The 20,713-nt window shown below is 46.5% G+C and overlaps 1 protein-coding gene across 1 annotated transcript in view; it reads left to right on the top strand.

Moving 5' to 3' along the window:
• Positions 1-10,236: 10,236 nt before the first annotated feature.
• Positions 10,237-20,713, top strand: part of LOC129708792 (EF-hand calcium-binding domain-containing protein 4B-like) — a 62,791-nt gene continuing 52,314 nt past the window's right edge. The window contains 6 exon segments of the mRNA XM_055654763.1: positions 10,237-10,502; positions 13,422-13,681; positions 15,237-15,348; positions 15,780-15,960; positions 17,139-17,285; positions 19,553-19,643. Of these exon segments, the coding sequence (XP_055510738.1) occupies positions 13,454-13,681; positions 15,237-15,348; positions 15,780-15,960; positions 17,139-17,285; positions 19,553-19,643 (759 nt within the window). The 5' untranslated portion in view covers positions 10,237-10,502; positions 13,422-13,453.

Genomic DNA, 20,713 nt, shown 5'->3' with positions numbered 1-20,713 from the left:
TTGTATTGAAGGAGCAAGTGAGACCACTGTTCTCCGATTTAAAAGGTTGAGTTGTGTGTTCCTACCTGTACAGTTCTGGACATCTTGATCAACCTGGTCGCTACCAAAGCCCCCATTGTCACACTGACTGCGAGTCACGCCTGTGAAACACATCAGAGGGTTACAGATGGCATCTGAACGCTGCACATTTCACACCCAGACAGAGAACACTTGTTTGGTTTTCCTCGCAGGCTTTCGAGGTCAAATGTTTACAGCCTCTGTAGCAGACAGGAAAATTAGATAAGAAGATAGAGGCATCGGTAGACGAATGGGAAGAGGGTAACGCAGAGATGCGAATGGTGAAAGGGTCGCAGGGGAACTGGGACAATGTGTTCAGAAGTGCATGGATACTGGGGTATGGGTAATGAATGGGGTAGAGGTGATAGTAAATGAGACATAGGGGATAGTGAATGAGGTACATGAGATAGTGAATGGGACACAAGATCAGTGAATGGGGCAGGGGGTAGTGAATGGGACAAAACAACATCTGTCCATTCTTGTCACAGATGCGGCATGACCCGCTGAGATCCTCCAGCACTTTGTGTTTTGTTCAAGATGTCAGCATCTGCAGTTTCCTGTGTCTCCAATCTCTTACCTCCTGTTTCACCCTTCTATATGGTACTTTATCAGATGCCTTCTGGAAAATGTAGTATAACCACAGCTCAAGTTACTTCTTCAGACAAGTCATACAGAGACTGCACGCGAACAGGCACTTTGGCACACCGAGACCAGGGGCAGTGAATGAAACACAATGGAACACAATAGAATGGGTCCCAGGATGGAGCAGTGAATGGTCCCAGGATGGAGCAGTGAATGGTCCCAGGATGGAGTAGTGAATGGGTCCCAGGATGGAGCAGTGAATGGTCCCAGGATGGAATAGTGAATGGGTCCCAGGATGGAGCAGTGAATGGTTCCAGGATGGAGTAGTGAATTGGTCCCAGGATGGAGCAGTGAATGGTCCCAGGATGGAGTAGTGAATGGGTCCCAGGATGGAGCAGTGAATGGTCCCAGGATGGAGTAGTGAATGGTCCCAGGATGGAATAGTGAATGGGTCCCAGTGTTTAAGTGTTTGGTTTTAGTTTAGTTTAGAGAAACAGCACGGAAACAGGCCCTTCAGCCCACCGAGTCCACGCTGACCAGTGATCTAACCAGTACTATCCCACACACTAGGGACAATTTACTTAAGCCAATTAACCTACAAACTTGAAGTTAGACACAAAATGCTAGCGAAACTCAGCATCTCTGCCTGTCCCACTGGGTTACTGTAGCATTTTGTATCTACCTTTGATTTAAACCAGCATTTCTTACACATTTAACCTACAAACCTGTAGGTCTTCGGAATGTGGGAGGAAATCAGAGCAGCCGAGAAGATCCGCGTGGTCACAGGGAGAACGTACAAACTCTGTATAGACAACACCCGTAGTCAGGATCGAACCCAGGTCTCTGGCACTGTAAGGCAACAACTTTATCGCTGTGTTCTTTACACCGTCTTACTGAATGTATGTGTAATTTAGGTGTGATTTTTTGTGTGCGCTGCCTGAGTCAACACACCTGTGATGCCGCTGCTGGCAGGATTCTCATTGTCCCCGTACCTCACCTGTTCTTGTGCAGATGGCAGTAAACCCAATTTGACCTGAGTTTCAGACGGCTTAAGTTTTAGAGACAGAGAGATGGATGAGGGACGGAGAAAGGGATGGAAGTTAAAGAAGAAGCTGGTGACTGTTTCCTTACCTAGGGTGAGTGTTGCCAGCCACAGGCACATATTGAGATGGTACGTGGAGCTCAGCTTCGAGATGGTCACCATTCTCCCTCAGGTTTCAGGCAGCTTTGCCTCTGCAGCCGGGTGTATTTATGTCCTGTGTCAGTAGCCCAGCTTGTCGGCCAGGACCTTTCTGAAATACTTCAGCGAAATGTTAAATAAACAGTTTATTCGGGCCAAATGTCAGCCTTTTGCTGATGCTGCATATGGTCACTGGTTTTGATAACACTGCCCTTTGCAAAACATAGGGGGGGGGGGGGAGATGGTGAAGAGATTTGGAGAATAACACACCGTGCCATTTATAATAAGTGCAGAAGATGTGAAACATCCTTCAGCAGGTCAGGCAGGCTGTCTGGGGAGGGATTCAATAGTGTGTTCTTTTTTTATAAGCTCTGAAAATTCATTTTCTGAAGTTTCAGGCATCTGTTGCTTGGCCTCTTCAGTTTTGATGGTATTTTTAATTTTCGACCCAAGTTATCAGCATCTGCTGTATTATGCATTTGATCCAATATCTTCAAATTCACCACCAGAAAACATCACCTCCTGTTCATAGCTGTGGACCTCCACATCCCTCTCCTCTCATCTGGTCAGGGTAGCGTAACACAGCTGACTCTGCCCCCCCCCCCCCACCCCCTTTGGTGTGCTTAGGTTAGTTTAGAGATACAGCACGGAAACAGGCCATTCGGCCCACCGTGTCCGCGCTGACCAGTGATCACCCCGTATACTAGCACTATCCTGCACACGAGAGACAATTTACAATTTTTACTGAAGCCAAACTAACCTACAAACCTGCACGTCTTTGGAGTGTGGGAGGAAACCAGAGCACCCGGGGAAAACCCACGCAGGTCACGGGGAGAGGTACAAACTCCGATGTGTGTGATTTGAATATGAGTGCTGTGTTGTGTGGGAGTGGTGAGAAAGTATTTTAAAAATATGGCATGCCACATTATATCAGTGCATGGCCAGTGTGGATCACTTTTTTCCCCCACAATAAAGCTTATTCACAATAATTATACACCAGACAAGAACAGTGCAAAAACTCTTCGGACATTCTCAGCAGCTGTACATACATATTCATTAGCATTATATTTGGTAGCGTTCACAAAATTATCAACATACCCAGCACTCTTGCCCCTCATGTGACCCCCTGGGGCTTATATGCCTTCCCTCATTCGAGGGCCACCTCTACCATATCTGTCTTCAATGTGTAACAGCGGAAAGGCCCTAGACTGTGGTCCTCCCCACAGAGCCTTGGTGTTGGCTGCACCAAGCTTCAGACTGTCCATCAGCACGCACTCCTGCAGTCCAGTCGGCAACATTCCCTGACGGACATCTCACCCTGCTGGGAGATCAACATGCTTCTGGAAGTCCAAAGAGCGTCTTTCACCGTGTTGATGACCTTCCAGCAGCACTAGATGGCCGTCTCCGAATGTGTCCCTGGGAACAGTCCGTAAATCAGAGAGTCCTCTGTTACGGAGCTGTTTGGGATAAACTGTGAGAAGGGGCAGGAGGGTGGCACAGGGGTAGAGTTGTTTCCTTGCAGCACCAGATACCCCGGTTCGATCCTGACTACGGGTGCTGTCTGTGCGGAGTGAGTACGTTATACCCGTGACCACGTGGGTTTTCTACGGGAGCTCTAGATTCCTCCCACATTCTCAAGATGTAGAGGTTTGTAGGTTGATTGGCTTTGGTAAAAACTGTAATTTGTCCCTTGTGTGTAGGACAGTGCTAGTGTACGGGGATCGCTGGTCGGCACAGAATTGGTGGGCTGTAGGGCCTGTTTCTGTATTGTGTCTCTAAACTAAATTAAACTAAACGCAACTCAACTCAACTCAACTAGGACCCTTGCATCATTCTCCAGACTCTGCAAATCCACACTCATCATTTACCTCAATAGATGTTTAAGAAGGAACCTCAGATGCTGGAAAAATTGAAGGTAGACAAAAATGCTGGAGAAACTCAGCGGGTGAGGCAGCATCTATGGAGCGATGGAAATAGGCAACATTTCGGATCGAAACCCTTCTCCAGACTGAATAGACCTGAATATACCTCAATAGTCTTGGTTTGTCTCAGGACTGTGGGTCAGTGGACATGTGGCATGACAAGTGGGAGGCTGATGTGACTCTGAGTCAAGTTAAGTCGAGTTTATCGTCATACAGAGGCAGGTACGATCGTAATGTTTTAGAAACCTTTGGACAGGTACATGGATAGGACAGGTTTAGACAGATATGGGCCAAACACTGTCAGGTGGGACTAGGGTAGATGGGGCATGTTGGTCGGTGTGGACAAGTTGGGCTGAAGTGCCTGTTAACATGCTGTATGACCCATGACTCTATGACTCTGTATGCACAAGATATCATGAGGTACACGATAAAAATCTTGCTTGCAGCAGCATCCGAGGCACGTGGAATCAGATAATGCACAAGAACACCAATTGCACATAGATTATACAAATTTGGCAAGACAAAGAAAATAACTGCAAAAAACAAGATTACTGTCAAGGACAATTAGAAAACCAGCCCCTGGTAGTGGAAGACGTGGTCCATCATGTTGTATTACTTAGAGGGGATTTGGGCTGTGTAGGTTGGTTCATGAATCCGATGGTTGTAGGAAAATAGTTGGTACTGAAATTCATGGTGTGGGACTCCAGGCTTCTGTACCTCCTGCCCAATGGTAGCGGTGAGAATTGGGCATGGAAACTGACACATGGTCTCTTGACCTTTTTCTTTCTGAAAATCGGAAATGTCCTCGCTCTTCAGGGAACGAGGATTCCCCTCCTCCACCATAGATGAGGCTCGCACCAGGGTCTCGTCCATATCCCGCAACACTGCTCTCTCTCCCCATCCCCGCACTCGCAACAAGGGCAGAATCCCCCTAGTCCTCACCTTTCACCCCGCCAGCCGGCAAATATAACAAATAATCCTCCGCCATTTCCGCCACCTCCAACGTGACCCCACCACTCGCCACATCTTCCCATCTCCCCCCATGTCTGCCTTCCGCAAAGACCGCTCCCTCTGCAACTCCCTTGTCAATTCTTCACTTCCCTCCCGTACCACCCCCTCCCCGGGCACTTTCCGTTGCAATCGCAAGAAATGCAACACCTATCCCTTCACCTCCCCCCTCGACTCCATTCAAGGCCCCAAACAGTTGTTCCAGGTGCGACAATGGTTCACCTGTATCTCCTCCAACCTCATCTACTGCATCCGCTGCTCTAGATGTCAACTGATTTACATCGGTCAAGTCAAGTCAAGTCAAGTCAAGTCAAGTCAGTTTATTTGTCACATACACATACGAGATGTGCAGTGAAATGAAAGTGGCAATGCTCGCGGAACAACAGACCGGTGAGACTAAGCGGAGGTTGGGCAATCGTTTCGCCGAACACCTCCGCTCAGTCCGCAATAACCTACCTGAACTCCCGGTGGCTCAGCACTTCAATTCCCCGTCCCATTCCCAATCCGACTTCTCTGTCCTGGGTCTCCTCCATTACCAGAGTGAGCAACACCGGAAATTGGAGGAACAGCACCTCATATTCCGCCTGGGTTGCTTGCGTCCGGTTGGCATGAACATTGAATTCTCCCAATTTTGCTAGCCCTTGCTGTGTCCTCCCCTTCCTTAACCCTCGAGCTGTCTCCTCCCGTCCCCCCCGCCCGCTGGCTCCTCCTCCTCCCTTTTTCCTTCTTTCTCCCCCCCCACCACCATCAGTCTGAAGAAGGGTTTCGGCCCGAAACGTCACCTATTTCTTTCGCTCCATAGATGCTGCTGCACCCGCTGAGTTTCTCCAGCATTTTTGTGTACTTTCGATCTTCCAGCATCTGCAGTTCCTTCTTTAACACGCAGCTCCTTGGTTTTTGTTAACGTTGTGGGAGAGGTTGCTGTTGTGGCACGACCCAACTAGCTGTTCTAACTCTTTCCTGTATGCTGACTTATTGCTGGCAACAGTGAAGTCGTCGGCGAATTTTTAGATGACGTTGGAGCCGTGCTTAGCCACACAGAGTAGAGCAGGGGGCTGAGCAAGCAGCCTTGAAATGACCTATGTTGATGGTCATTTGGAAGAAATGCCTTCCAATGTCCAGGAGATGTCTTATGGGTGGCGATCCTGACTGCAGGTGCTGTCTGTACAGAGTTTGCACGCTCCCCCTGTGACCGCGTGAGTTTCTTCCAGGTGCTCCGGTTTCCTCCCATATCCCAAAGCTGTGCAGTTTTGTAGGTTAATTGGCTTCTGTAAATTGTCCATAGTGTGTAGAATAGAACTAGTGGTCGCTGGTCGGCACGGACTTGATGGGCCAAAGGGCCTGTTTCCACATTGTACCTCTAAAACTAATGCTGAAACTAAGATGTCCAGTGTGATTCTGGGAATGTGGTAGTTGTGACTGGGTGTGGGTCTGGGTCCTACATGGTCTGGGTCAGTGCGTGATGTGTCCTTCTAGATAACACATGAGTCTGGTGTGACTGTGAGTCAGTGAGTCCAGCGTTACTTTCTGCCTTGGATCTCAGGTGCCTGGGCTCTGTGTCCCCTGGGCTTATGTTAGTAACCCAGCCCTTCCCATAAAGTCGTATTTGATCTGTGGCCAACACTGGCCTGTTTCACACCATGAGCAACCTTCCTGCTTTTTTTCTACTGATGTCATCCTAACTCGACAATGGAAACCCTCTTTAGTTCTGCACACACGTCCTCTCTCCCCGCTGACATTTCACAGTCAGTGTGCACTTTGCCTAGTTGTGATGGAGCCTGTAATTATGAGGTGTTAACTGACAGCGCCCGAGAACAGCTCTGGCATTGTACGTCACACAATGTATACAGATCAAAGTCTATTCCGCCATTCATTCATGACTGATCCATCTCTCCCTCCTTACCTCATTCTCATGCCTTCTTCCCATTATCCCTGACACCCGTACTAATCAAGAATCTATCTAGCTTTAAAAATATCCATTGACTTGGCCTCCAAAGCATTCCACAGATTCACCACCCTCTGACTAAAGAAATTGCAATCCATCTTCCATGCAAAGACTCTGTGAGATCACAACCCTGAGCTTTTGAAGGTGGTGGTTCAAGTGTGGTAGGAGGGTCAATACATTTCCAATAATTTGAGAGGGGAACATAATTAAAAAAAACTCAAATGTCAGAACAACTCTTAAAAGTATGTGCATAGCAATCTGTGGGGTGAATTTGTGGAATGGCCTGGACCAGGAGATTAAAACTTAGCACAAACATAATTCCGTTGAAAAAAATGTACAAAAACACTTTTTAAAACAATATTGGGATGAGGATAGGTGATTGTGAGTGGGATATTTGTTATACTGATCGTATTCGGAAGGGTGATTATAGGGTGATGGGTTGTATATATGACTAAGAGATACTGTATAGCATATGAGGGTTTTTTCTTTTCTTTTTTCTTTTTTTCTCTCTTTTTTTGTATGGCTTTTGTAAACAAGAGCCAGAGACAGTGTACGATTTAAACACATCTTTAATGAGCATTTGAAACTAGCAGCGCTGAGGACGACAGGTTATCAGTGCATCCTAGCTGCTCGATATTTGATTAGTGTATAATATTTTGTGTATAATATTAGTGTATAAATATTTGATTAGTGTATAAATGTAAATAATTTGGTGTACATATAGCTGCCAGTGTACATATGGTGTACATATAGCTGCTGGTGTACATATGGTGTACACATAGCTGCTGGTGTACATATGGTGTACATATAGCTGCTAAATTTGTATAAGCAGTTGAATAAGGGGTGGGAATTAATAAGCTTTGGCTTCTTCCTGCTCCTTTTTGGACACATACAATTTCATTTATTTATAGAAATTGTTTATGACACTTTATAAATATTCTTGTTTTGACTTTTGTATGCTGTTTCACATTTGCTTTTTATTCTTTTATTCTGTTCGAAATAGAGAAGAAAAAAAAAACAACCTCCTGATGTTCTATTGAATTGAATTACATTCTGGGCCAGCAATCTTCAATGGTCTTTGTATTGGGAGGGTTGCTTATGGTCTTTCTTTCTCTCTCAACAGACAGGAATATCCTTGCCTGTGTAGTGTTACTGGGTCAGGGAAGGACCTCAGAGCAGAAAGTAGAGAAAAGCAGAAGTGCAGATATCAATGCTCTGATAGATCAGGGCGAGTTTCTTGCTCAACTTCCTCTGCAAAACACAAATGTCTAATCATCCCTGGTCAGATTATTTTGGTTTAATAAGTCTGAGAACTACAAACTTTCGATGCCTTTTTCCATTCTACATGTTGCCTGGTCCTTGCCCTAGATCCATATTTCCTTTGACATAGGATGGCATTCAAGCCATCGTTTATGCCAGAGAAATCCCTTTCCCCACCCCATCCCTGCAACCTTTTCTATCCCCATTCCCATCCATTCTGCACAAAAGAGGAACAATCATGAAGGCTCCAGTCAGGAATCAAATGTTCAAATGTCCAAAGAGACCTATTGGCTCCACGTGTTGGTGCAGCTGGATACTGGGATGGGGATTTACTCACTGTCCAATGTCAGATACATGGCTCAAAGACGAGGCCTTGGCTCTGGACTGGTGGGGCCAATGCTGCAGGTCTGGTAGGACCAGGGCACTGGATCTGGTATGGCTTCCCTCGTGGCACCACTGATGGCATCTGCCATAATGTGGTTCATACTCTGTGATAGAGTTCCTGGAGATCTGGGTTTGGTTCATTCTCCAGAAACATAGCTCACTTTCCACAATGAAGCAGATCTGAAGATGTAGTGTGCAATTACTGATGCCATCCTTCATAGGACATGCAGAACCAAAGACTTCTCAAGTGGAAGTTAATGATTCAACAGTGGCAGAAACATCCAAAGAGTCGGCACGGTGGTCCAGCTGGTGGAACTGCGCCAGAGACTTGGGAGGGATCCTGACCTCGGGTGCTGTCTGTGCAAAGTTTGCATGTTCTCCCTGTGACTGCGTGAGTTTCCTCCGGGTGCTCTGGTTTTCCTCACAGCCGTGTCCCTCACAGTAGCCTCTCTTCCCGCTGTTTTCCTCACAGCTGTTTCCCCCACAGCTGTCTCTCCCGTATCCGTCTCCCTCCGCTGCCTCAAGCACAGCTGCCTCTAATACAGCTGTGTTCCTCATGGCTGCTTCCAACACAGCTGCCTGCCTCTCTCATATCTTTCCCTCATATCTGCCTTACCCACAGCTATCTCAGAGGGGAGAAGGGCTAAGTTTAAAGAAGCTTTGCCAGGCAGGTTATATACAAACGCGTGGTGGGTGCCTGGAGCATGCTGCCAGGGTGGTGATGGAGGCAATTCAGAAGTTTTTAGATGGGCACAAAATGCTGCAATAAGTTAATGGGTCAGGCAGCATCTCTGGAGAAAAAGGATGGGTGACATTTCGGGTCGGGACCCTTCTTCAGCACATGGATATGCAGGGGTGGAGGGATATGGATCGCCTCCTGGCAGATTAGATGAGATTACCTTGGTATCATGTTATGGGTCAAAGACACTGTTCTATGATCTGTGACGTGACAAAGGCACGAAGGAAAGACAAACTGGGAAATATGCCCAGCTCTGACTAATCTCCAGCCTGAACATTCATGTTATGAGTAATGGGAACTGAACAAGATCTTGAAAGTGTGATGTTTCCTCATTAACAAGACAAGGGGCTGTAAGAGCTAGCACTGCTTCATAGCCATCCATTAGTTTAAATCAGCTGCTATATTTTTCTCATTTACCCTGATAGAGTTATAGTCATAGAGTCATACATTGTGGAAACATGCCCTTCAGCCCAACTTGCCCAGACGGACAACATGCCCCATCTACACTAGCCCCATTCGCCTGAGTGAGTTTGGCCTATACCTCTCTCAACCTGTCCTATCAATGAACCTGTCCAAATGTTTCTTAAACGTTGAGATAGGGATGTTTTTCCAGTGATAAAGAAATTATATTTGATTATGTGGCAGAAAATGGCCATTTGGGCCGTCGAGGCTGTGTCAGCTCTGTGCAATCCCATCAATCCCATTCCCCCACTTATTTATCTGTAATCTACTCTCTCTCACATTCCCCACCCCCCCCCTCCCCCCCTCCCCTCCCCCCCCCCCCACCTGACCTGCACGGGATTGCTCTGGGTTCTTTGGCTCCCTCTCACATTTCCAATACATATGTTGGTCTGTAGGGTAATTGGTTTAGGTAAAAATTGTAGATTGTCCCTAGTATGTAGGATGATGCTAGTGTACAGGGTGATTGCTAGTGGCCACGGACTTGGTTGGCTGAAGGGCCAGTTTCTGTGATGTATCTCTAAATGTACTTTAGAAGTCTGTCCATTCACCAAGTGCATAGGCCCAGGTTCTCCACATACCTGTCCTTTCCCACTGAACACAAAGAACTAATGACAACAAACCATGACCACAGCGAATCCTGCCTCCCCCGCCCCCTTCACAGGAAGTTTCACTTGCTGCCGTGGTTATTGCTTAAACTCAACCCGATAAAATCAACGGAAAGACTGATGCAAGTCATGACTCTGGCATTTCTTCACAGCACAGAATGTGCACGGAGGACGTGGGGTGCGGAGCTGGGCCAGAGTTTCTCTAGATCGGGGGGTTTATCACACACACATCCACGCAGTTACTGGGACGGGCTGTTGCCAGCCCTAGGAAAGTAGAGACTACATCCCCTGACTAACGGAGGAGCACACAACTGCGTTTCCAGGAGCATGCGTCTGCACTGAGGGAGTCGTTCTGTGTGTGAGTATAATGACCTGTGGTGGGTCGTGAGATGGTGCATGCTGAGTGTGTGAAGCTATACGCATCCACGTGCACACTGATTGTGAGTACAGGGTTGTTCCGGGGATCTTTGGCAGCTTGCTATTTGGGGGTCTTGTTGTAGAGAGTGTCCCGGGTCATGTGTGTAGGTGTGCATGTATGTTGGCTTCTACTGTGCGAGTCGTGCATGTACGTCTGTGTATGTGCACTTTTGTGTCCATATAGGGATGCTTGTGTATATGTATTATGTGTTTGTGAGAGAGAGAGTGTGGGCTCATGCATGTGGTGTTTATGTGGGGAGCTGATGGTGTGTGTGTGTGTGTTTCTGTGTGTGGGGGTGTGTGTTTAATTTAGGGGGCCCTTTGGCCCACAAAGTTCGCGCACGGCACATCCTGTTGATGGTGGCTATTTGGGTCAATTGGCAATATTTTGTATTGAGACCTGTCAGTAGGCCTTGCAAATGAATCCTATTAATGAGGTCTATTGTTGGGCCTTGTTAATGATTCCTATTGTTGGGACCTATTAGGGATTCCTATTACTGATTCTGTTCTAGAAACAAGGAACTGCAGATGCCGGTTAACACACAAAAGGACACAAAGTGCTGGAATAATGCAACAGGTCAGGCAGCCTCTCTGGAGCAGTAAAGGAAACAGTGCCAGAGTGAAGAAGAGTCTCAAACGGAAATATTGCCTGTCCATATTCTCCAGAAATGCTGCCTAACCAGCTCAGTTGCTCCAGTACTTTGTGTCGCTTTGATGACTCCTGGTTGGTTATTCCTGGTATTTCCAGTTGTAGGGACCTGGAACAAGTGTTGGAACATTTTCATCCCCCTTGAATTAGACCAACTGTACAGTTAGGCCAAGTCAAGGGGAATAAAAATGTTCTGAAGAAGGGTCTCGCTCCAAAACGTTACTGATTCCTTCTCTCCAGAAAATGCTGCCTGTCTCACTGAGTTATTCCAGCATTTTGTGTCTATCTTTTAAACCAGCCTCTGCAGTTCCTTCCTACACAACTGGCATTGTTTCCTGTTTTTGGCCTATGGTTGAATCTTAATGACATTGTTCAAAATATTCATACATTGAGTAACAACATTACATGATTCAACTGTTAAAACTCTGCAAATGGGGCCATCTTTTTTTTCCATTTTCAGAATAAAGAATAAAAATATATAAAAATGATGGTCAAAAATGTCCAATAATAAAAACATACAAAACTTCCCTATTTATAAGTTTGGGCCGGTGTTTTCGAGCTTGGTGTAACATCGTTCAATTTGAACTGGAATACCACCAGTAGGTGGCAGGCATGAGCCATGTTGGCCTTCACCACAACGGCCCCATCAGGAGGAGAGGAGAACAAAATGGCAGCCTGCAGATCTGGTCTCATTCAGAGCGCACAACCTGGCTTCACCAAATCCAAGAACGCATTCTGCCTCGTCTCACCATCATTACATGCCTCTCCCGCCATGCTATGAGGAGTGTTCTCAATTTTATCTCCAGTCAATGTTTCTCAGTCCTTCTTCCGCTGTTGAACTGTCAGGACATTCGAGGCTGAGTGATGTTGGTTGACATCGCATGCGAGCGAGCTCACCACAACAGTCCCATCAGTCCCACTTCCTTCCTGTAACCTATCCTACCTCACAAGCCAACCACTCTTTCCAAATTCCACCCCTCGCCCATACACAACAGTGACCAATCAACCTACCGACCCCCTTGGCTTTGGGCTATAGGGAGAACTGGAGCAAACCCACATAGTCATATGGAGAGCATGGAAACTCCAAGCATGGATAACACCCGAGATCAGGATCTAACCCAGGTCTCTGGCACTGATAGGCAGCAGCTCCACCAGCTGCACCACCGTGCCACCCGGCAAATTTGGCTTGAGAGAAATTGACCCCATTTGACTCTGAGAAGTTATTACAGAATACTACTCACTACACTCTCAATTTTATCTCTTTATCCAACCACTTGCCAATCCAAACTCCCTGTATCCTGTATCCACCTGTATCCACCTATCACTTACATAGAAACATAGAAACATAGAAAATAGGTGCAGAAGTAGGCCAATCGGCCCTTCGAGCCTGCACCGCCATTCAATATGATCATGGCTGATCATCCAACTCAGTATCCTGTACCTGCCTTCTCTCCATATCTCCTGATCCCTTTAGCCACATCTAACTCCCTCTTAAATATAGCCAATGAACTGGCCTCAACTACCTTCTGTGGCAGAGAATTCCAGAGATTTATCACGCTCTGTGTGAAAAATGTTTTTCTCATCTCGGTCCTAAAAGATTTCCCCCTTCTCCTTAAACTGTGACCCCTTGTTCTGGACTTCCCCAACATCGGGAACAATCTTCCTGCAACTAGCCTGTTCAACCCCTGTCATTTTCATCACGTGGTTCTTGGTCGAACACGCTGACATTGTTGAGTCCGAAGAAGGATTCCGACCTGAAACGTCACCTATCCATATTCTCCAGAGATGCTTGCCTGACCCACTGAGTTACTCCAGCACTTTGTGTCCTTTTGTGTAAACCAGCATTTCTACACCGACATTGTTCCTTATGCCCCTGTCCCTCTTAGGAAACCTGAACAGAAAACTCTGGAGACTTTGCGCCCCACCCAAGGTTTCCGTGCGGTTCCCGGAGATTGCAGGTGGTGGAAGCAGGTAGGGAGACTGACAAAAACCTCTGTGAACCTCCGGGAACCGCACGGACTCCTTGGGTGGGGCGCAAAGTCTCCAGAGGTTTCCGTTCAGGTTTCCTAAGTGGGACAGGGGCATTAACTAATCGCTCCTCGGCATATTTATGGAAAGTCCTTTTTTAATTCTCATTTCCTTGACATAATTCGATGAATAATTTGCATTGAACCAGACCAGTTAGCTCAGCTCCGTTTCTCCGTCTCCCAGAAAGGCCGGAAGAGAAGGATCGTTGCGTTGAGATGGCTGAGCGAGATAACCCGAATCCCAAGTCCCAAAAGTTATTCCGGGAAAGCCGGAGGACAGCGAGGCGCAGGAGGAATTTACCTGAATCCCAGGAACCCAAGGTGGAGGAGGACAAAGGGGAGAAGCAGAACTTCGGGGAGAAGTTCGTCATGGAGAAGGTCCACGAGTTCTTCCAGGAGTGCGGCGTGGGTGAGAGGGGCTTCATCACACGGGAAGACATGCAGGTAAGATATCTCTACTGTCCTCTCTTCTGTCTAAACCCCACACCACTGAGTCACCAAGACATGGAGTGCTCCATCATAAATAATTAAATTAAACTAAATACAGACCCTCTCTGGGTTACAGATGCCCAACCTATGGACACCCCTGCGTATGAACACGCTCCCATAATCTTATTACATTCAAAAGTCCAATTTAGGTACAAATGTTTGTTCTTGTGATCAGCAGAACTAGCTTCTTCCTGCACTCCACCTTTAGAGATTGTTCTTATCAGTATTATTATGGTTCTGAAGCCACTCATTACAATTCCGTGGAGAGGTATACAACACTGCCTAGGTGAGGACTGCTATATGATTTTAGGGGTTTCACTGTATCTAGGTACATGTGACAATAGAGTATAAAGTATTCTTTATTCGGGTACGGCTACCCGATCGATTGATCTTTCTGTGGTTTCTAAACTGATGGACAAAGTTGATTTACAAAGTTCTGTAAAAACACAACCCTTTCATTATCTAGGTAAGACTGATTTACACTGCAGCAAATAATAAGTGTGGAGAATTACATTAGTTAACACCATAAGCTAATAGAAAAAAATACAAAAACATTCCAGACACCAGAACTCTGAAATAAAGATTGAAACTGTTTGAACAGGTCAGGCCAGATACGTGCGAAGAAAAACAGAGTTAATGTTCAGGATGAAAACCCTTCATGGGAACAACCCATCTCACCCAGAGTACAGAAGTAGCACCACAGATCTATTTACCTTCAGTTGTGCGTTTTCACAATTCTGTCCCTCTTGTCTGATGGGAGAGGGGAGAAGAGGGAGTGACGAGGTGAGACTCGGCCTTGATTATGTTGGTGGCCTTGAGTGACCTCAATTCTCTGCAATTTATTCTCTGCCATTTACCGTCATTTAGGTAATATGCTTTATATTAAAATGGAATTGCACCAATTTCACTTTTCCCCTGCAGTAAACTCAATTTGCCACTCTGTTAACCTCTCCATGTCCTCTTGTGGCCTCCTTTTGTCTTCCTCACAACTCACTTTCTCGCTTACCTTGGTGTCGTCAGCGAATTTAACGATCGTACCTTTATTGCCTTCAGCAAATAGTGTTAAGTATTGTACAGAGTTGAGTTCTCAGCTGTGATCCCGAGGACATAACATTTGTAGCATCCCACCAACCCGAGAAAGATCAAAGTATGCTTCCCCTCTATCACCCGTTATTCGATCAATCTTCTATCCCCAGATCAACATGTTGCCTCCTGCACCAGGAGCTTTATTGTTTGCATGTGTGTGTGACGGCATGTTTCTGTGAATGTAGCATCTGTGCTTGCACTTGTGTGTGCATGCATGCGTGTATGTGTCAGAGCATCGATGCATGCAGGCAAACATTTTTACAAGCATGCATGCCCACACAAATGCACGTGCCTGCATGATTTTGCATGCGTCTGTGTATCTGTGAGAGCATCAATGCATGCATGCTAACATTGTTGCAAGCATGCATGCCCCAGTGTATGCGTGTGTCTGCATGATTTTACCGCTGTCTCGATCTATCAACAGAAGCTGCAGCAGAAGTTTCCCTTCAGTTCAGAGGAGTTGGAGATGGTGTTTGATAAGCTGGATGTGGACACCAAAGGCATTCTGACCCCTGAACAGCTTACTGAGGGGCTGAGTAAGTTCAGAATAAAACTCTGTAAACTCTCTTTAGTTTAGTTTGGAGATACAGTTGGAAACAGGCCCTTTGGCCCACCGAGTCCGTACTGAGTGTGGACAATGAGGAGAGTGTGGAGGGTGGGGGGAGCGTGTGGACACAGGGAGAGTGTGTGACACTGGAGAATGATGAACCCAGAGCTCGGTTGATCTACTGGGAACCACCAATCCTGACTGTCCCTGATCCCTGGTCCACATTGGCCCATTTTTGGATCTGGGAGTAATGGTGAGCTAATCAGTCTGCGATGTTACCCCTGATTAACAATTGATTGAATTGGATTGATTAGATCCACAAGTTCTAAGGCTGATTAAGGCTTGGCTTGGTGCATCGGGATGGCTACGATGATGTTGTCCCTTACGTCAGTCATGTCCCGATTCTCCTCTAACCTCCAGGCCACTTCCTGAGCGACCAGGGGGAGGACAAGGATGTTTCATGTCTGAAGCTTGCTACCGAACCCCAGTACTGCGACTCCCACTCCCACAGCCTCCAGGACCAGGTTGACGTTGAAGATGAGGAGAAGCATCAGTTTGCCACACTGATGGGGAAACTGGGAGCCACTGTCATCTTTGAAGAGTAAGTGTGAAAACCCAAAAGTTACTCCTGAAGGTTACGGCTTTGCCAGGGAGCGCCTCCGTTCCTCTCCAAGGGAAGAATAATTCCCAAAGGTGGAAGGAGTGTTGAGGCTTTGTAAGGCACTAGTCAGACTGCATTTGGAGTATTGTGAGCAGTTTTGGGTACCATATCAGAGGAAGGATGTGCTTGCACTGGAGAGGGTCCAAAAGAGGTTTACAAGAATGATCCCAGGAATGATTGGGTTAATGTATGATGATGTGCATTTGACGGCACTGGGCCTGTACTCTCGTTGGAGTTTAGAAGGAGCGGGGGGGGGAGGGTGACCTCATTGAAACTTACCGAATGGTGGAAGTCCTGGATAGAGTGGATGTGGAGAGGATGTTTCCACTAGTGGGAAAGCATGGAACCAGAGGACATAGCCTCAGAATAAAAGGACGTACTTTTAGAAAGAGGATGAGAAGGGATATATTTAGTCAGAGGGTCGTGAATCTGTGGAATCCATTACCACAGACGGCTGTTGAGGCCAAATCAATGGATATTTTAAGGCGGAGATTGACAGATTTTTGATAAGTATGGGTGTCAGAGGTTATAGGGCGGGCAGGAGAATGGGGTTGAGAGGGAAGGATAGATCAGCCGGGATTGAATGGTGGAATAGTGGAATGGTGGAATAGACTTGAATGGCCTAACTCTGCTTGTAGAACTAATAGAACTAATAGACTCTGCCTGTCTTTCTTTCTGTCTGTCTCTCTCTCTCTCTCTCTCTCTCTCTCTCTCTCTCTCTCTCTCTCGGTCTCTCTCTCCCTATCTCTTGGCTCTTGCTCTCTCCTCTCCCTCTCTCTCCCTCTCTCTCTGTCTCTCTCTCTCTCCCTCTCTCTCTCTCTCTTCCCTCTCTCTTGGACCCTCTCTCTCTCTCTCTCTCTCTCTCTCTATCTCTGTCTCTCTTGATCTCTCACTCTCTTTCTGTCTGCCTCTGTTTCTCTTTCATTCTGTCTCTGTCTGTGTCTCTCTCTTCCCTCTTCCTCTCCCTCTGCATCTCCACCTCCATCCCTCCCATTCTCCCCTTCCCGCTCTATCTCCTTCCCCCCTCCCTCTCCCCCTCACCTGCTCTATCTCCCTCTCCCTCTCTCCCTTCCCCCTCCCCCTCTCTCTCTCTCTGTCTCTCTCTCTCTCTGTATCAGTAAGTCAGAGATTTGGAAGCTGTGGATCCAGCTCAGACGCAACGAGCCAAACTTGTTGGGGCACCTGGAGGACTTCCTATCCAAAGTGACTGGCCAAATCCAGGACACTCTGCATGAGAAGGAGGATTTGGAACGCACCCTAAAAAAGTGAGTAATGTCCCACCAACTGCAATCCAAAAGCAAAACAAGCTGCAGATGCTGGAAATCTGAAATAAAAAAACAGAAAATGCAGGGAACTCCCAGCAGGTCAGGCAGCGACTGTGGAGAGAGAAGCAGAGTTAATGTTTCCCATCAATGACCTTTCATCAATCTGAAATGTTCACCATTTCTCTCCCTGCAGAGTTGTCCAACCTGTTAAGTATTTCCAGCACTTCCTGCGTTTCTTTCACAACCGTTTATTTCTGGTCCCATCTCAGCCTTTCTCTTCACTTTTATATTTATAAATGTTTGTCTTCTTAAGTGTTCGCTGCTTCCACATGTGAAGTGGAGAACGTACCTCAGAGTGTATCTACCAACCTGGCAGGAGATGCTGTTCAGATTCTCCAGGAGAATGGGGTTAGAGGGAAAGATAGATCAGCCATGATGGAATAGCAGAATAGACTTGATGGGCCAAATGGCCTAATTCTGCTCCTATAACTTATGAACCTATGAGGATTACGCAAGGAATTAAAGCGTTAAACTGTGCCTCAAATCGTTTTTAATTTCTTGAGGTTTGTAACTGGAAGGATGAGATCATTGATCTAACTGCTTAAGTAGCTGGAACAGAATAAAAATAATCACAGTTTACATTTCCAGTGTCTGTAGTTTAACATTAAAAAAATTGTTTGCCCAATGGATTCAAACCTATTCCTTCCTCACTCTCACGAAGGTTGTCCAGTCCGACCTTCCACTGGAGGTATGTCTGCAGCTTTCTGTGGCCCACCACTGATTTAACACAGAAACACCCATCCACTGCCTTCTGTGAAACACAAAGTGCTGGAGTAACTCAGCGAGTCAGGCAGCATCTGTGGAGGGAATGGACATGCGGCCTTTTAAATCTGGATGAAAATGGATGGAAATGAGGCAGAAGGGTGTCAGATAAGGAGAGAAGAGTGAAATAGAAAGCCAGAGAGAGGGATATACTGTAGATGGAAGGGGAAGGGAATGGTCTTATTCTGTATCATCATAGCTGATTCTTGGTCTCAATAGCATATCCGCCCTCCGCATACCTCTTCAAGGGCCTGAACCACTTACGCGACTTTTTAGGCTAGTGCAGGAGGCTCTGCGCTCCCCTCATGATCGCCACATGGTCGTCACATGTTTGCTGGTGGTCTCTGGTGCGTCTCCGTCATGATCGAGAGGAGTTTCCGCATTCTGGGAACTAGTCGCGGCCTCATTTCTTCTGTCACCTGAGGCTCTGCCCCTTGTTCTAGAGCCTAAGGCAAGGGAAATATCCTCCCCTCCTGCAGTCTGGCTCCCCTCCCTCAGCAGACCAAGCAGAGAAGCACCCAGACCAGCTTGAGTCACGTTAAAGAGGCAGCAAATACACCGCACTTGTACCTCACATACCGGAGGTTGCGGGGAGATCTGTTAGAAAAATATAAAATCAGGAGGGGTGTAGACAGTCAGAATCTTTCTGCCAGGATGAAAAAAATCAAATTCCAGAGGGCACAGCTTTAAGGTGAGAGGGGCAAAGTTTAAAGGATTTTTTTTTACACAGGGGTGATGTGTGCCTGGAATGTGTACTGAGTGAATAACGTTTAGTGCAAGATAAAGTCCAGTAAAGTCCAATCTAAGATAGTCCGACAGTCTCGAATGAGGTAGATTGGAGCTCAGGACTGCTCTCTAGTTGTTGTTAGACGGTTCAGTTGCCTGATAACAGCTGGGAAGAAACTGTTTCTGACTCTGGATGTGTGCGTTTTCACACTTCTATACCTCTTGACTGATGGGAGAGGGGAGAAGAGGGAATGGTTGGGGTGTGACTTAAGGAAGGAAATCAGACAGCATCCTTGCTTTTGTTGAAGGAAATCAGACAGTACCATGGCTTATGGAAGGAACTTGCTGAGGCTGGAGCAGTACTGGAAAACAAAATAATTCCCTGATGGAAATCTGAAGAAAAGTAGCTGGAAATACTCAGTAGGTTAGGCAGCACCAGTGGAGAGAGAAACAGATTCAACATTTCAGATCAATAACCTTTCATCAGAAGTTCTGACGAACAATCATGGACCTGAAATGTCACCTCTGTTTCTCTCTCTCGCTCCATAGATGCTGCCTGACCTGCTGAGTCTTTCCAGCACTTTGCTTTTTTTTCATTCCTGTTACCATCTGCTACAGGCTGCTTGAAAATCTATTAATATCCCAGAGGTCACAGCTGAGGTGAGGTGGCCAGATGCCAGGACCTCTGCCCAACACTGACCTCCCTACCTTTTCCGCAGGAAGATGGTGGAACACAATGCAGACACGCAGAGACTCTATGAGGAGATGGAGCTTCAAATCAACAATGAGAAGGAAAGGATAGAGGATGAGGTAAGTATTGCCAACTGTCTGTACTTTAAATAGGCTAATACTTAAACCAGTCACACCTACAGCCTCAGCGCTTTATGTGGATCAGTATATATGTATATACAGATGCCCCCCCCCCCCCGACTTACATCAAGTTTACGTTTTTGCGGACCCTTGTGTATCATCCATCACACCACATCTTCTCCATTCTGCCATCTGGGAAGAGGTACAGGAGCATCAGCTGCAAAACCAGCAGGATGCTCCAAAGCTTCTTCCCACAGGCAATAAGACTGGTTAACGGACTGTGTCCCCTCCCCATGTATCGTTCACCAACACATTCAACCTCACCGATACTTTGACAGCTAGGCATCTGTCAAAGCAAAGCCACTGTCGGTCGGAATGTCTGTTTTTATTTTATTGTAATTTTTAGGCCTATTTTTATTATCTCTCTCAAAAATTAATTATTATCTCTCTAAAAATTAATTATAATTTTTTAATTCTCTATGTATTTATTCTGTTTTTTTTTTAACTACACTGAATGGAAACTGATCGAGAAACGTTTTTTCGTTTCATCTGTGTATGCAAGTACTCAGTTAAAATGATATTAAAATAAATACTGAATACTGAATACTGTGCCAGATGTTACGTAAGTCAGAAATGGAAGAGCCACTGCACACGCGCAGATTTACTATTTGACGTGTAGAGCACACGGGAGCTATGAAGCAGACACCGTGTAGGAGCTCCGACCTGGACACCACAGGGAGCTCCAACATGGAGACCATGCGGGCATCGATGGGCTTAAAGAACTTATAGAAACTTACAAAATTCTTAAAGGGTTGGACAGGCTAGGTGCAGGAAGATTGTTCCCGATGTTGGGGAAGTCCAGAACTAGGGGTCACAGTTTAAGGATAAGAGGGAAGTCTTTTAGGACCGAGATGAGAAAAACATTTTTCACACAGAGAGTGGTGAATCACTGGAATTCCCTGCCGCAGAAGGTAGTTGAGGCCAGTTCATTGGCTATATTTAAGAGGGAGTTAGATGTGGCCCTTGTGGCTCAAAGGGATCAGGGGGTATGGAGAGAAGGCAGGTACAGG

Source organism: Leucoraja erinacea, chromosome 24 (assembly GCF_028641065.1).
Source record: "Leucoraja erinacea ecotype New England chromosome 24, Leri_hhj_1, whole genome shotgun sequence".
NCBI lineage: Eukaryota > Metazoa > Chordata > Chondrichthyes > Rajiformes > Rajidae > Leucoraja > Leucoraja erinaceus.
Note: the sequence above shows the minus strand (reverse complement) of the source record. Positions and strands in the feature narration are given on the sequence as shown.